General features: G+C 41.8%; 1 protein-coding gene across 1 annotated transcript in view; it reads right to left on the reverse strand.

Moving 5' to 3' along the window:
* ESR2 (estrogen receptor 2) overlaps positions 1 to 18,525 on the reverse strand; it is a 49,639-nt gene that overhangs the window by 20,307 nt on the left and 10,807 nt on the right. The window contains exons 4-5 of the mRNA XM_082242740.1: positions 14,829 to 15,131; positions 14,549 to 14,687 (exon numbers count right to left, since the gene is read on the reverse strand). Of these exons, the coding sequence (XP_082098866.1) occupies positions 14,549 to 14,687; positions 14,829 to 15,131 (442 nt within the window). The remainder of the gene's footprint in view (positions 1 to 14,548; positions 14,688 to 14,828; positions 15,132 to 18,525) is intronic.

An 18,525-nucleotide genomic window follows, 5' to 3' on the forward strand; every position in this document is an offset into this window, starting at 1 on the left:
AACAGCTGAGCAGGCTAGCAGTGCGCATGCTCGAAGGTCCTGGAGGGTAGGGAATTTTCACGGCAGTGTGTTGTAACGTTACACCGCATCAGCTGTTGCCGCGGTTACATGAAAACATCTACGCTGTAACAAGAAATCATTTCCGCCCCTACCCCTGTGACTTCCCTGATCTCGGCTACTAAATGTAAAAGCGGCGGGTGTATGAAAATATAAATCACGGAGATCTCAGGCTCTGTGATTTATATTTTCATAGAGCCGCTGCCGCTATTACATTTAGTAGTTCAGGGAAGTGACAGGGGTAGGAGCGGAGATGATTTCATGTTGCAGCCGAGATGTTTTCATGTAACCGCGGCAACAGCTGATGCGGTGTAACGTAAAAAAAACCCCTACCCAGTGAGAATTCCCTACCCTCCGGAGCTTAGAGCAAGCGCACTGCTAGGCTGCTCAGCTGTTCAATGACGTAGGTGCACCGGAAGTGACAAGGATAGGGAATTTGCACGGGTAGGGTTTTTTCACGGAACACCGGCATTAAGGAGAAGTCTTGTATTTTTTATTTTTATAAATATTTTAGTGATTTATTAATGTGGTACAAAACATAGAAAGGTACACACACAACCAAGAACAGAAACAGTCTCAGGCACTTATCCCTTGCAGGGGCTTATTAAGGCAAAATAAATGCAATGTAGGAAGCCAATGAGGTCTTAAGGACTGAGTTAACAGCACACTAACAGATGAAGATGAACAGATGATATGGCTTTGAGTACAGCTAACCCCCGAAGGCAGGTCATTCCCAAAGATCCCAAAGACCTCATAAGCTCTGCGACACTTGTGAGAAAAAAGGGAATTAGCAGGGTAACTCGGGAAGCACTAGGCATCCCCCGCAATGGAGGGTTCCACCAGCCTTTAGCTCACACCCTGCCATATTTCCTAGGACAGCCTCTATGCGAGTATGTATCTTTATAGAACAGCAAAGCTTTATTGACCTGCTGCTTGCAAAAGTAAACAAGTCTTGTATTTTTATCTATGAATACAAGACTTCTTCTAATTGGCTGAGGTGGAAATCAAGACGTCATCTGCCCACCTCACCTTGATCAATCAGAGGAAGCTTCGTATTCCATCTTGGCCCAGACGAATTACAGTATATAAAGTGCCCCAAAACCTGGAATTTTAATTTAATTTTTTAATTAAAATTTTGATTGATGGCTGCAAGAAGCAACAAGAATGTTCCAGCACCACCAGCAGATGTGTTTCAGGAATAGGATAAAAGGATACAGGTGGACTGGTGTAGTAGAGCAATGTCTGAAACCAGACGACTCAGCAAGCCTGCAATGCTACCTGTATGCATCTCAAAATTCGTTTTTCAGTTTGAATGACGTGTACCTTTAAATAGTCCAGCAATGTATGAGTGGCAAAAAAATATATTATATTAAAATTAAAGCAGTAGCTAGTTTTAATCACAAAAAAATGTTCTGCGCTTTACCCAATGTTCCCTGCTTAAAGAGATGCTTTAATAAATATTTACTAAACAACAGCTGCCAAATCGGTTTTGACCTGCTTGTTAACAGCGCCGTGAGCAAGAAGAATATTTTACATAATTCTCAGTCACAGGAGGGTTCACGTGAGGAAACCATTTTCAAACAACCACAAAAAAAAGGGAAAAAATATAATTTGCAAGTCATTCCAAGGAAATTGAAATATTTAGTGAAGAACAGGGAGAGACGTGGTACATTTAGGAGCAAATTAAAAAATAATGAGTCAACTTGTACAGACTCTTACTGTTTAAAAGTGTTTGAAGATTTGTTGTCCTGACACGGCGCCCTGGGTGTCAGGCACAAGATGTATGTTTAAAGAGAATATGATTTCAGATACAGGGCAATGGGGAATAGAAACAAGTTGGAATTTGAAACAAAAACAACAGCAAGGCCACAATTGTCTGTTACAAACAAAATATGGCATATAAGTTCCAGAAGTCTTAGAGAAAAAATATTCCGGTACATGGTTCTAAAGCTGTCCTCAAACTTTGTCAACAGTTCATGTTCTGTGGATCAGCACGCCCAAGTGGTTTAACATGAACCTGTGATGATAGAAGTATGGGAGATGCCATTGCCAACCTTGCTGTTAAGGTGCCAGTTGCAGGGTGGTCATACTATACAGATCCTGGTGTCAATACCTAGTGAATCAATGACCCATGACACATATGTACACAGTAAAGACCAAAAATGTCATCGCTAAAAATCAGGACTACAAATTCCTGTTTTACAAGCTTGTTTCAGTTTAGTAACCTTTGAACTAAATAAGACAGGATCAAAATGACAGGCCCAGGGCCTGCACCTTTAAATACCTTTAAAAATTACCTCCTGTCCTTAAATCAGATTTGTAGTTAAACACAGGCAACTGTCACCCATGTCCCCGGCTTCGTGGCCCATTTCAACGACCCACAGCGTGCCTGCACTATGTCACAGTGCCTGTATTGTTCCAGTGTCATATCCTGGCAGAGCCAAAGTTGGTGGCGTGGTGCACAAAGCATGCCATCCCATCTCTCAGGTAAGTAAACACTGGGTACCTATGTATAGGACACTTTTCCTCTCAATCACCACCAATGTACATGCCATTGTCTCCTCTTCATCAATGTAAGTCGCACATTTCCTATCACTAAACACTAATGTAAGAGTCAGTGTTACTCCTAGTGACACCATTTTAAGGGGCCAGCTTACTTCTACTGACTACCAATATAAAGGGACACTCTTGATCCCAATGACTACCACTATATGGGATAGTCTTGTGCCCACTGGCTACAACTATAAGGGACTAGCAACATCAGGGACATGCTTGTTCTAACTGACTACCAATATCAGCAACAGTCTTGCTTCTACTGACTACCAATATAAGGGGCAGTCTTGGTCCCACTGACTACCACTATATAGGGCAGTCTTACTCCCACTGACTATCACTATATGGGAAAGACTTGCTCCCACTGATTGCCACTATAAAGAGCAGTCTTTCTCTTACCTCCTACCAAAAAAAGGGATAATCTTATTCCCACTGACTATCAACATAAAGGACAATATTGCTTCTACTGACTACCAATGTAAGGGACAGTCTTGCTCCCACTGACTACCACTATATAGGACAGTCTTGCTACCACTGATTACCACTATATGGGACAATCTTACACCCAATGACTACCACTATGTGGGACAGACTTGCTACCACTATAAGGAACAGCCTTTCTCTTACCTACTACCAAAATAAGGAATAGTCTTATTCCCACTGGTTGAGTGGTAAATTGGCGCAAGAAGAGGTCTCAGTGTGGGCTAGTCCTGGGGACCCGGGGGGGGGGGGGGGGTTGGAAAAAAAAACGGGGGTGAGGGGGCCCCAAGTTCAGGGGGTAGCTCTCCACTGTAGCGGCTGCTGGCGGAAGAGACAGAAGTGATCACTGGGGGGAGACAAGAGGGAAAAAGCGCTGCGCCTTCTAAGTGCAGTAAGACATTTATTGAAGTAAGTACAGCAGTATCACACTCACATTTTCCAGGTGAATGAGAGGCAGTTTTATCAAGATGTATAGGTCATCTGGTGCATTACTGGAGCGAGTCCTGGTGGTGAAGGCAGTGGGTCCCGATGAGAGCGGCAGGGGGGTTCCTCCGTATGCCCAGGGACGGCCTCGGTGGTGTCCGTGGGCTCCCCGCCAGCTGGTGGAACGCTGTCACTCGTGGGTCCTGGGATCCTGACGTCACTCCTGGCGGTGATGCGGGACGCTATGGCGGCGCGTTATCGGAGCATGCGCCTGAAGAAGGAGTTTGTGTTCAATTTTCCCTTTAAGGGTACCCAAGGGTGCCTCATGTCTTTTACAATCCTTACAATTCCATCGCTTTACATTCAGGTTTACAATGGAAGTTCATATATTTTGATCCTCATATTGTAACTGAGACTTTCTGAGCTCGTTAGGTCCACAAAACATGCATTGGTAGTATATTGAAAACTCTGGGCAATGATTTTTGTGTTTAGAAGTTGTGAGTATCATAAACTTTAGCAAAGAAAAGATTTATGCTGCATCTTAATTTTTTTTTTTTTCAAATTTTTAAAATCGTTTTTTATTTTTTAGGACCCATTTACACCTATACATTGCAGTAAGATGTGTTTTCTCACATTACCACAATGCACAGGAAGAACCATGAAGCTTGGTGTGGTGCAATGTAGGGACATTAATTTTGAATGGCATTGCAAAGCACTTCCAGGGTATCCCACTTTGCAGCATGCCACATAGTTAGTCTGGTTAAAAAAAGACAAAAGTCCATTTAATTTAACCAACAGAAAAAATGCATGCACACATAAAGAGAAAACTTCTATATACATAATCCTATATCCACAGTTGAGCCAGACAACATAAAATAGTGCACTACCATGTGTTGTGGTGCGCTTTATTGACAGAAATGGGACATGTCTTATTTTTGTTGGCCTAGCATTGTACATGATGACATAAGAAAGCCTGTGACCAGCTGAGCAATGAATGGAACCTGCTTCAGGGGACCAGTTGCACAGCGTGCTGAAAACCTGCTGTCGGGAGTGAAACTGTAAAGCAATGCATGATTATGCACGGGACATCACAGCTCATAAACAGTATGTTACTGGGCTCCTAAGTTTAAAGTCAAGGGTTACATTACCTTGTCATCGTTTCCAGGGCTACTCCCAAATAAATTGTTAATTCTGCATTAAATTCACATGTGATAAAAACAGTGTTGTGGGACAATACTCAAGTGCCAGACAAACAATACTTTTTTTTTTTGTTATCATTTATCATAGTCTCACGTAGCGAGGAGAAAATGGACTGTTAGTGCCAAGATGTGCTTTGTACTCTGGGTAAAGCAAAGAACTTGTTAGAGCTCCTGAGAGACATTACGACCCATTTCTTGAAACTGTCCCACATTATAGGGCTTCACACCTTCTACAATTGTATTATGAACCAGAAAATGTCTCACTGCTGTGAAAATGGACATGGCTTAATTAATGTTTGGAGGATTGTGCTAAGATATGTACTTTTCTACCTGTTCACATTATTAAAGTGATTTTAAACCTCTGACATGAAAAACTAATAAAGAGTTTCCTTCTATAATGTGTACTTTCCTCAATCCAAACCACCAAGTGTGATTTCTGTCTGCAGTCTTGTTCTTCTGCTATCTGCATGAGTCATTTCTGACTGGTTTGTGCTGACTTAACCAAATAGATGGGGACAGGGAAGGGGACCTCCAGCACATAGACTGGGATTGAGAGCCTCAGCTGTGCATGTTTGCTTATGAGATTGTATACAGGGGGTGTGTCCATTCCCTCCACTCAGGTCTCAGATTACACTCAGCTGTCCTCTCTAAACTGTGCAGTGTGTAACATCTGATCTCTGCCCCCTGCCACTTGAAGCTCAGAAAAGCTGTGTAAATTCTGGATTTAAATGGAAGAGAAGAGATGGCTGTAGATAAGTAGGTGCAACTTATGTATTAGGATTTGTTTCATCCGAGGTTATTCACTTCACAAGCATCTTCAAAATAATCGGATTTTTGTAAGATCTTACCGTAAAATCCTTTTCTCTTAGCTCATTGACAGACGTAGTCTTCTTGATTCACAAGAACTGGGTTATGTTGTCTCCGCAGGAGCAGGACTAGGCAGAAAGAAAAAACGTCCTGGCTCCACCTTAGGGGCAGTCCCTGAGGGTATATCCTCCCTCTCTCTGCTACAAGGCATCAGTTCTGTCACAAAGCAGCAACAGAGAATTTAACCCAACCCAACTCAATGATAGAGGGGCGGGTACTACGTGGCGTACCACGCTCGGCGAGGCCAGTCCGGAGCTACCAGGATTACTGGAATTCCTTCCTCCTCTATCCTGCGAAGAAGTCTTGGCAGTAACCCGAGAGGAGGGAAGGCATACATTAGCTGGTATTGCCCCCACGGGGCGATCAGTGCGTCTGCGGTCTCTGCTAGAGGATCGCGGGAGCGAGCCACGAATCTCTGTACTTTCCTGTTGAATCGTGATGCCAACAGATCCACATCCAGGGTGCCCCACCGTAGGCACAACTGGTGGAAAACTTCTGGATGGACGTAGAGGGACCATTCCCCCTGATCCAGAGTCTGACGGCTGAGATAATCTGCCTGCCAATTCTCCACCCCCGGAATGAACACCGCAGAGATAGCTGGAACAAATCGTTCCGCCCAGCGAAGAATGCAAGCCACTTCTTTGGCCACTCGGACACTCTTGGTGCTCCCCTGGTGATTGACATAAGCCACGGCCGTGGCGTTGTCCGACTGGATCCGAACCGGGCTGCCCTGGAGCTGCTCGGTCCAGTGAATCAGACAAAGTTTGATCGCTCTCAGTTCCAATACATTTATCGGCAACCTGGATTCTTCCAGGGACCAAAGTCCCTGGACAGATAACTGACCGAGAATTCCTCCCCATCCGGATAGACTGGCATCCGTGGTCACTATCGTCCAATATATTGGCAGAAATGACTTTCCCTGGCTGAGCATCGGAGACCGAAGCCACCAGACCAGAGACTCTCTGGTCTGTTTGCTCAATCGGATCCGATTGTCCAGGGATTCCGGATTCCGATTCCATCTGAGAAGAATCTCTTGCTGAAGAATTCGGGTATGGGACTGGGCAAATGGGACTGCTTCGAAGGAAGCCACCATCAACCCCAGAACCCTCATGCAAGTTCGAAGAGAAGACCAGCTGTTGGATAGTAACAACTGGACTGCTGATTGAATCTTCCAGAGTTTCCTTACCGGAAGGAAAACTCTTGACCTGACTGTGTCTAGAATTAGACCCAGATATTCGAGCCTCTGGGTGGGAACCAGAAATGACTTTTGCTGGTTCACCAGCCACCCGAATTCCATTAAAGAAATTATAGTAATTTCTATGTTTTGTAGCAGGGTCTGAGGAGTCTCTGCATGAAGCAGGAGATCGTCTAGGTAACCTAGAATCGATATGCCTCTTTGGCGCAGTAGTGCCAACATTGGGGCCAACACCTTTGTGAAGACCCGAGTAGCCGTGGCGAGACCGAAAGGTAACGCCACAAACTGATAGTGGTTCTCTTCTACGGAAAAGCGTAGAAACCGCTGATGTCCTGCGAAAATGGGAATGTGAAGATAGGCGTCCTTGATGTCTATGGACGCTAGGACATCCCCTGGATGCAGGAAGGCTGCTACTGTGCGAATGGATTCCATCTTGAATGAATTTCCTTATGTTGAGAAAGGAATTGAGTGCCCTTAAGTCCAGAATTGGACGCACTTTGCCCTCTTTCCTGGGTATTGTAAATAGGTTTGAATAAAACCCTTGAAAACGTTCTGTCCAAGGAACGTGGACTACCACTCCTTGTTGTAGTAAATCCGTGACTGCTCTCCGCAGATCTTCTAGACAATCCGGGGATAGTCGGATATTGGAAGGGAAGAATCGCACCGGTGGGAGAGATCGAAACTCGATCTTGTACCCTGACCTTATGACTTCGCAAACCCACTTGTCCGGGATTCTGGAAAGCCATGGATCCGGGAACCGGCGAAGACGTCCCCCCACCCCAATTATGGGTGGGGGCGCACCTTCAGGCTTTGGACGATTTATCTTCAGGTCTGGAGGGGGCGGGCTTTTGCTTGCCCGACCAACGTCCCCTGAAGCCTCCTGAAGGAGCTTTGGAGGACTTAATTTTTTCACCCGCGGGACGAAAAAACTTTTTGTGAGCAGAGAAAGAAGGCCCTCGTCTTTGACGAGTTCCTTTATGCTTGAAGATCTCACAGGAAAAAAACACTGGAGAAAACTACCTAAAAAATATTTTTTCTAAAGAAAAAATCTTGCCAGGACCAAAAAAGATCCCAGCAAGGAACTTAGGTCCTTACTCCTGACTAGACAGAAAAAAACTCATGCCTTGTAGCAGAGAGAGGGAGGATATACCCTCAGGGACTGCCCCTAAGGTGGAGCCAGAACGTTTTTTCTTTCTGCCTAGTCCTGCTCCTGCGGAGACAACATAACCCAGTTCTTGTGAATCAAGAAGACTACGTCTGTCAATGAGCGACAGAGAAAAAGTAATTTTGCAAGGAGAACTGGTCAAAAGCTTCTGGTAACAATATTTTTTCTATTAAAATGTGAACAGAGATATACACATTTTAGCTCAAAGTCTACAGTAGAGTTGTGTATAATATATCAGAGTGCCTACAGAATTTTGAAGGCAGGTTGGGCACTGTATACTTAAATGCTCAGTAAGCAACCAAATTGAAATTAGGCATAAACAGAAACTGAACGGCGGGTCTAAGAATATTACATAAGTAAGCCCATGAGCACTATGGGCTTCTCCTAAGCACATGTTGCATTAGCAGCCAGTAAGTCAATTTGAGTAAGTATGTAAATGGTAAGGTAAGTTCCCCCCACTGAGTTTCAAACAGTAGAGCTGTGGGTTAAAAACTGAAAAGAAGGAATGGAGTTGAATGAAGTTGAATGAAAGAGAAAGGAAGCTAAAAGAAAAGGCTTTTTAGGGAACAAGTAACAAGCAGAAGGTGAGGAAAAGCCAGGAAGGGTTTAGGGGGTGAGGAGGAAGGGATTGTTAGACAAGAAAAGAGGAGGGGAAAGGGAACCATCGAGGCTGTTAGGATTATTGCATAAAAAGGAAAAGGGAGAAGGTTGGCCCTCATATTTCAAAGTTAGAGAATGCATGAAGTTTGTTAAGAAAAGGGGGAATAGTTTTGCAATGGTTACCAGATTGAAATTAATTTGCCAGGCTTGTTGTATAGGAGTCCAGGGATGGATCCTGAAAGGCAGATATAGTTTCCTGCTATTTGGGTTGTGGTCCCTTCTAAGAGGATGATAAAATACATTTTTGGAGTATCCAGGGATACTCATCCAGGGTGAGTGGTTTCAGGGTCGTTAGGTTGCAGAGAAGAAAACTGTTCTACAGTTTTCTCAGGATTGGCAAGTCTTCATTTGGAACCCAGAATTTAGAGGCTCGGAGAAACTTAGGGTGGGAAAAAGCCTCCAAATCTGACTACAAGACTTTGATCCCGAAAGGGTCAATCTGCCTGTATTACAAGACTCAAACGGAACAGGAAACAATCAGCAGGTGTCTGATGTGTAGTGAGTAACAGCAACAGTTGATAGAGAACTATAATCTGTTGGATGGCTGAGATGGCACTACCCAGCTCTGAAAACTGTCAGGCAGGATTTTTTGGCCAAACGGTAACTACAGCAAATTAGATGTCACTGTTTGGGTATTCTGACAGCCACGGGAACAGTGGCTGTTAGAAAACAGGGTAGATGCCCACATGCCACATGAATGGCAAAATCTATTTATTTCTCTCATTCAGACAGCAGGATTGCAAGAAAGAAATGTTAAATTGTATGGCTAGTCTTAGACCAGGGGTCTCCAAACTTTCAAAACAAAGCGCCACTGTCCTTCAAACTTTAGGGGGGACCGGACTGTAGCCAGTGGGAGTAGAAAATGCCCCAGCGTCAGTGGGAGTAAACAATGGCATAGACTTGGGAGTCAGTGGAACTAAAAGAAATGACATCATTGGTGTCAGTGTGAGAATTAGTTCCCCATCTCTGGTGTCAGTGGGAGGAATAGTGCCCCATTGTTGGTATCAGAAGGAGGAATAATGCTCCGTCTTTGGTGTCAGTGGAAGGAATAGTGCATTGTATCAATGGAAAGAAATAGTGCCACAAGGGCCCTATAAGGGCAAGCAAAGGGCCACATCTGGCCTACGGGCTACAGTTTGGAGACTGTAAAAAAACACACACAAGAGAACACAAATGCCTAGTGAATTAACACCATAACCATTTATTGAAAATGTTGGAATACAGAATTCTATTTTGTGCAACAAGTACTTTACAGAATTTAGTAGACGTATATTCTTCAACAGATGGCAGTATTTATAGGTTTGTGGCTGCATATATGGTATGCTCTATGTCTTTTCTTTGTAATAAAATTTCTATTTCCTGTCTGCAGTTATGCAGCAAAGCCCATGTTGACTGTACACTGTCTGTTATGTAGGGTTATATACAGGATTTCAAACAGGTTCGGGCCCAGGCATAGTCCAGACATCCACCCAGAGAAAAGCAGAAAACCCAGTCATAGCCCACACATAGCCAGCTACAGGAACGAAGTGCAAAATATAGCAACAGAAAGGAGACTGCAACAAAATAAAAGTTAATGGCTGGTAGAACAGCTGCAACATAGCTTTCATTTGCAAATCTAATCTGACAAACCAGAACTACCAGTCTTGCAAATTCAAGAGAAAAATGTTGCTAATAATAGAAAGTACATGGAAATGTAAAAATTAAGCCAGGCCAGAACACCCTTCAGATGAGTGGATAGGTAAAAATCAGAAAGCTCAGAGCACAATCTCTCTTAGCATAGAAGATGATCAAAGCATACATATATGTAAGTGTGAAACTGCTAAAGAAATGTGGGAAGGATTAAAAAAGGTGCATGCAAGAGCAAATCTCAGCAATAAACTGTATTTGAATATAAAGCTATACCAAACCAAGCTAATGAAAGGCCAGGATATGCAGGATTACATAAAGCACACTTTGGAAATAGTTTAACACCTAAGAGGTAATGGAGAAGAAATAAAAGATTTTCATGTCGCAGCACAATTACTCAGTGGTTTACCAGAAAGTTATAAAACGCTTGTCACAGCACTTGATGCACGTCCAGATGATGAACTGACATTGTAATATGTTAAGGGTACGCTTGTGAATGAATGAAAGCGTAAAACAGAAAGCATTAATAGAGATGGTAATTCTGTCCCAGAGTCTGCTTTAAAGATGAAAATAGGAACAAAAACAGTAACATGCAACAAGTAATACATGAATGTTTTGTGTGCAAGTAACAAGGTCATATAAAAGCAGATTGCAGAACCTGGAAAGCTAGAATGCAAAACCAAACTATAACTACAAAAGGCCAAAAGTGTAAAGGAAGAAACTGGTTTTACTTCAGTTAATGAATTTGTTTTTCAATCCAAAAGTTGCTCCTCATCTTTGCAGGCATGGTGTGTTGATTCAGGAGCTACGAGTCACATGACAAATGACAGAAATCTTTTTATTCACCTTGACTAAAACAGGAAAATCACCATAGTTAATGGGCAAATAATGGGCAAATAATGGAATCAGAAGGAATGTTTTCTTTACTGTCATATTTACCAGAGTGTCACCTGAAAGATACCTGTGAAAAATGTCAGCTATGTCCCTGCTCTTGAAACAAATATTTTATCCGTAAAGCAGCTCACAAAACAAGACAATGTAGTGACCTTTCGAGAGGACAGTTGTACCATCACTAAAGGGATATCTTACTTGCAAAGGCTAAAATTACAGATGGACTGTATCAGCTGAACTGCAATGAGGTGGTTAATACTGCCAAGGAGGAAAAACATTCAAACTACATTCACAAGTGGCACAGACAACATGGGCACAGCAGTCTTGGCATAATAAATAATTTAACTGAGAATGACTATGCAAGTGGAATAAAAAGTAGTCTGTGTGATCAAACAATGAAATGCACCAGCTGTATAAAAGGAAAAATGACCAAAAAAAAAGCCTTTCCAAAGCAGAATAACAGCAAAGCTAAGAAACCTCTGGACCTCTGGATCTTTGCGGTCCAATGGAAAAATTAACTACAGGAAAGAAGAGGTATTTTCTCATTTTTATAGATGATTATTTTAGGTATACTACACTATATCTGTTACACAACAAAAGTGAAGTACCAGATAAACTTGAAAAGTATGTGGCTCAAGTAAGCAACAAATCTGTCATAATGCCGAGTGTATTGCACACAGACAATGGAATTGAATATACAGGTGATAACACACAGGCAATACTTGGAAAGCATGGCCTAATATTTCAAATTACTGTACCATACAACCCAGAACAAAACAGGGTTGCAGAAAGAATGAACAGTACTCTATGTGAGAGTGGAAGAACCATGCTGTTTGATGCAGATATGCCAACCAAATATTTGGGGGAGGCAATTATGACCAATTGCTATCTCCAAAATTGACTACCAGGAAAATCAGCTGAGCAAACTCCATATAAACAAAAGAATGGAGGGCCCCGAATTTGAACCATCTAAATGTTTTTGAAAGCAAGGTCTATGTGCACATCCTAAAAGACAAACATACAAAATGGGATGCTTGCACAAGGGAAGGTACACTGGTGGTGTGTAGTGAATCTTAAAAGGGATACAGAATTCTACACCAAGACACAAACAAGTGTAATTGTCAATGAAGCTTCAGTATGTACATCATTTCATGAACTAACACAAATACTTCAAACTGAGGGAAATTTCACATCAGTGTCACATGAAGATAAGCAGCAGAGTGACACAGAAATAGAAATTAATGCAGACAATCCATATGCTGTACAAGAAGAAACCAGGCCACAAGAGGCTTCAATCAGGAAATCCACCAGAAGCAATAAAGGTTTTGTTGCCAAAGGTCTGTCATATGTTGCTTACGTAGCATTGAAACCAGTACCAGATTCATGGGATGACATGCAAAGACTTCCAACTCATAAGAAACAAAAGTGGATCAGAGCTGCTGATGAACATTGCAGATATTTTGAGAAAATCAATTACACGATACGGATTTCTGAAACTGAAATCCGAAATGGGAATAATATAAGGAGTAGTTGTTGAGTGGGGGTGTTGGAATACAGAAATGTATTTAGTGCAACAACTACTGTACATCAGTATTTAGTAGAGATATATTCTTCAATCAGTAGATGGCAGTGTTTATATGTTTGTAGCTGCATCTATGGTATGCTCTATTTCTTTTCTCTATAATAAAGTTCCTGTTTTCTGTCTGCAGTTAAGCAGAAAAGCCTATATGGACTGTGCACTGTCTGTTCTGTAAGGCTATATACAGAATTTCTAACAAAAAAGCAAAGTTCGTATTATACTCATAAAGATAGGTAAAAACAGGCTTTTTAGACACACAGCTCTAGCGAGTAGGATAGAGCTGTGTGTCTACACGGTTGAGAAACTTAGGAGTTTTGGGGGACAAGCCCCTTTCCTTTTGTATCAAATTGCTGCAGCGGCTCAGAGGACACATCTAATGTCTTACCACCTGGGTAATTTTACTTATCATTTGAAAGATAAATGCATAGCTGTTCTGAGCTGAACAACACTTTCAGGCTTTTATTGGAGCAGTTTACAAACAGCAATGAAGATATGCAAAGTGCATAATAACCAATTAGATTTCAGGTGTTTGAAGTTAGATAATTGGTTGCTGTTGGTTAGAGCTTTCATTCTTTGTTGTGCTTTACTTGCAAGCCAGAATTTAACTGTACTGTACCAACAAAGCAATGGAACCCATGCTCTGTTAAAGTGGTAGTAAACAGTATTTTTTTTATTTTTACCTACAGGTAAGCCTATAATAAATAATAAATCTTTCCAGTAGGTTAAATGAATATCTCCTTACCGTGCACCCTTTAGGAGATATTCCAGTGAGCAACAGCTGGTGAAGTCACTGGCGAATTCGCTCTCAAGAAACAGCATGCCTGTGCTGTTCCTTCAGAGCTCTGTGTCATGGCGTCCCGTAACCCCGGAAGGAAGACCGGGTGAAGAAGGAAGCCTCTTCAGCGGTTATAGCGTGCCGCTGGAGGGCTTCGTTTCTAGGTAAGTCTTCCATAATGTATGCTAGTATGCAATGCATACCAGCACATTGTGCCTTTACCTTGCAGGAGGAAATCTTTTTTTTTTACTACTTCTTTGAGTCCTGATTTGGGTCCCTGAATCCAAAGACTCAGAAATATCGTAGTGAATATCGTGACATGTCACTTTGCAAAGAGTAACCAATCTATTCAAGAAATTCAAGAAAAAAAAACAGCCATTTTGCTTGCATGTGACTGGATGATAAAAGAGAGCAGAGTTTCACTTCATTCACTAATCTCTAGGGAAAGAATTCCCTTGCAAAGTGCAACTTCCCTTGCCAGGTAAACAGTCCATTTGTCTTTAGTAAATCAATTCCTTTGTCTCTATTTCTATTCTGGTGAAAACACAACATTTTAGAATTTCACTAACTTTTAGTCCCAGTTACAGTGATCACCAAGACAGGTAGAGAGTCTGCTCAGGGGGGACACAGGCAGCTTTAAAACCACCATCTGGAGCAATCATACTAATTACCCCAGGTTTCCTCCAGTTGAATCAGTCCAGTACACGCTTCGTTCAGAAATACTAAAGCCCTGATGAAGAGGGGCCCTTTGAACCCCTGAAACATGTTGGAATATATGATACAAGATTCTGATTAAGATTTAATATGGACTTCATAGGTTCTCATTTTAGTGTTTTCTTCCTTACAGATCTAGCAATAAAAAAATTTGAGAGAGTTTTGAGCTCTTCCCTACTGTATCCAACAATTTGGGACTTTAGATATACTTTAAACAAAGAAGCGTAATATATTCCCACAATGAGACCATTTTAACAATCATTTATCATTTAATAACAACATTAGACATAATTTATAGGTTTTGGTGTCCCTTTAAATATCAGACGATGAAATGATGGACATTTTTTCCCATTTTATAACTCACCGGTCAACAGTGAGATCAGGTGCAAAGATAAGCTTTCCAGGTTGTTCTATTGACCTCCACATGAGTCCCATCATTAGAACTTCCAGCCAACAGCTCTCCAACAAGCGAACTTGATCATATAGACTCAATTCCACAAAGCCTGGAAAAAGTAACACTCTTAAAAAGTCATACCAAGTCTATACAAAGAATCATTGGTTGAGAAATTGCACACACACGCACAATTGCACTTGCACACACACATACAGAACTCACTTACTTGCACCTCTCCTCCATGACTTACCTGGTATTTTCTTTGCCCATGCAATCATGTGAACCAGTTCCTTGTCAGCAAGCTTAGTCAGTGACATCATCATGGACGCTTCAGTGAAAGGTTTACAGGGGCGATTCATTAATAAAACATTGGGAGGTTCTGCCTCAATTAATGATAACACAAACTGCTCTGGGCCCAAGGCACAGGGAAGAACTTCTTTTACTCTGCTTATGTTTTCAATTATTTTCTTGTTTTTCCCAAGACAATGCATCTGATCCTCGGAGTGGCGGCGATGACGTATAATGCGGTACCCGCAACGTTCACGTCTTGTTCCTGAAAAATAATAAATTGTTATTAACAGTCATGCAACCTGTGTAAAGAATACTTTAAAGACTATTACAGAAAGAATAAAGAATTTTGATCAACGTATTATTTGACACAGAGGGGTTGATTTACTAAAACTGGAGACTGCAAAATTTGGTGCAGCTGTGCAGGTTAGCCAATCATCTTACAACTTTAAGCTTGTTCAATGAAGCTTTGATAAAAAAAAAAAAAAAAAAAAACTGCAAGCTGATTGGTTTCAATGCAGAGCTGCACTAGATTTTGCACCCTCCAGTTTTAGTAAATCAACGCCAGAGTGTCTGAGGAAAAGTTAGTACACAGAGAACCTCCTAATTATTTTTATATATAGCACAGCTCTGGTGTGCAGACTGCCAAACACACAAGTTTGGGATCCAATTGAACTAAAAATACAAATATTAAAGGGTCATTTCACACAAAGGTAATATAATCCAGTTAAAAGGTGGAATGAGTCCCAAAACAACCCTGTTTATATCGTCCAAGAGAGAGATCCCCTTGCCACAATTCCCACCTTTTGGAAGTTTTGGGTATTTCTAGCCACCTTCTGCATTCTGTACACTGTTGCCTCTGCCTTTGGGAGTCATGCTTGTAAATGTTACCCTTGCAATGCCCCATTGGTCTTAAAGTTCTGCAACAGATGGAGGGCTGCAGGTTGGACACCAGACAAAAGATACCTGACCATCATACGTACCTATGTTCCCAATAGTATGTGGACACCCCCCTAACAGATTAAGTTCAAGTGTTTTCAGTAAAGGTTATTGTTAATGCTACAACTTTGCACAATAGGACCTTCTTAGAATAGAGGGTATTGACATGTCCCATTCTATAATAAACACCAAAAATAGGAGGAATTTTAATTTCAGGTTGTTGCCCCAATAGTAAACTGTACATCTAGAACTGCTGGTGTATTGCTCAGATACAACCTAATCTTACAGAACGACTTATTCCAAACTGTATATACATGTACATCGTATTTTTTTTTTTAACAGAAGGTATTCATATGTCTTATTACATCACACATCCCAAAAATAATAGAACAATTCCTTATTTTAGGGTTCAGGATTGCTACAACATACAAAAACATTTTAGACGAATGTGCTTCTATAATTTTGGAATGATCTGGAACTCAGATTGTGAGTTAGGTCTTCTCATCCAATATCAGTACTGATCTTACAAATGCTGCTATGGTTAAATAGGCACAATTCTTGGAGACACTCCAAATTGTTATGGAAAGTCTTGACAGAAAAGTAGAGGCTGTTCTAGCTGCAACATGATTTTGGAATAGGCTGTTCAACAAACACATATACTGTAAGTACAATGGCTAGGTGTGAACATGTTGGCCATGTAGTGTAAATAAAATCCAGCAGGTACAATGGCACACCAATACAATCATCCCCGAGTGACACTGAGGGGAATAGTGTTTGACAAGTGTTCCTTGTCTTTTCAGCTTGTATAGTCTTACCATATGCTTTAATGATGACCAATAATGGCAGACAGTATAAAATAAATCAATAATGCTGCGCCAAAGTATAAAAAACTGCAATAGTGGCTCAAATCATACATAAAACAGATAAGATGAAATTTCACTATGAGTGGTAAATCAATAATATGAATCGTGCAAAAAAAAATTGTGCAGTAAGAATCCCAATAATAAATGACACTATGAATAAATGATCCCAATAATAGATGATAGTTCAATGGTACAAAAATGCAAATAAACTGAAAAAAGTCCCAAACAAAGTCCTTAATAACAAGCAAAGGGTGCTACAAATAGCCCAATCAAATATTCTGTGCTGTGCTCAAACAGTGAACTAGTGCTTCACTCCACTTCACTCGTTAAGGTGCTCCAAGTCACTGGTGCTCTTTAAGAGACCCCTGCTGACGAGGTCACATGACGCAACGCGTACGGGGGAGGAGCCTACTCGCCAGACGTCAGACCTAGGAAGGTCTTATCTCCACACGCTGTCAGCCTGTCTTAGCACGCACTGTCTCAAGTGCCACCTCTGTAAGTGCCATACATTTTTGATCTCTAATAAAACATTAAACTGAGAGTATTAGATCCTTCTCCCTTTCTTTGCCTGAGTGTTACCGGGACCTGGAGGCTGGTTCACTGGAAGTTGGAGCCCTGGAGAGGAGGGATAGGCAGACTATCTGTATACCACTGATGCGTATATGACTCTTCATGAGTCTATCTATGAGGTGAGCTGCTTAAAGAGCACCAGTCACTTGGAGCACCTAATGAGTAAAGTGGAGTGAAGCACTATTTCACTGTTTGAGCACAGCACAGAATATTTAATTGGGACATTTGTAGCACCATTTCCTTGTTATTAACCGGTTGCCGACTGCGCACAGTATATTTACTGCGGCAGTCAGCCCCGGCCAGGCAGAGTGACGTAGATCTACATCACTAGCCTGTCACCGGGTTTTGAGCCAATAGCGGGCAAGCGCGCGCCCGCTGAGGCGCGTGCCCGCCTCGGCTCGTTCACAGAGGAGTCCCGGTGTGTGACCGGCGGACCCGATGTCCACCGGTCACTCGCCAATCGTCGGTAGAGCGGGAGAAAGGCGGGTGGCTTATGTAAACAAGCCACCTGTCATTCTCCCCTGTGTAAAAATGGAGATCAGACGGTTCTACTATGTAGAACCGTTGATCTCTGTTTTTACACTAGTAGCCATGTCCCACTACAGTTAGAAGCACGCCCCTAGGACACACATAACCCCTCCCTGTCCAATACAGTTAACCCCTTCCCTGCCAGTGTCATTTTTACAGTAACAGTGCATATGTGTAGCACTGATTACTGCAGTAATGTCACTGGTACCCCCAAAAGTGTCAAAAATGTCAGTCAAGGTTCCGATCTGTCCGCCGCAGTACCGCAAAAAAAAAAAAATCGCAGATCGCCGCCATTACTCGTGAAAAAAAAAAAACACCAAAAATGACAAAAATCTTTCCCTTAGTTAGTAAACGCGATAACTTTTGCGCAAACCAATCAAAATACGCTTTTTGCGATTTTTTTTTACCAAACATATGTAGCATAAAACAAATTGGCCGAAAATGTTAAAAAATTTTGATTTTTACATTTTTTTGGGGGAATTTCATATAAAAAAAAAGTGAAAAATATTGTTATTTTTGCAAAATTTACGCTATTTTTTGTTTATAGCGCATGATCAAAAAATCGCACAGGTGATCAAATACCACCAAAAGAAAGCTTTGTTTGTGGGAAAAAAAGGATGTGAAATTCGTTTAGGTACAGCGTTGCACGACCGCGCAATTGTCCGTTAAAATCACGCAGTAAAAAATCGCAAAAAACCCCCTGGTCAGGAAGGGGGTAAAATCTTCCGGGGCTTAAGTGGTTAAGGACTTTGTTTGGGA

The sequence above is a fragment of the Pelophylax lessonae genome (assembly GCF_965119305.1).
Source record: "Pelophylax lessonae genome assembly, chromosome: 13".
NCBI lineage: Eukaryota > Metazoa > Chordata > Amphibia > Anura > Ranidae > Pelophylax > Pelophylax lessonae.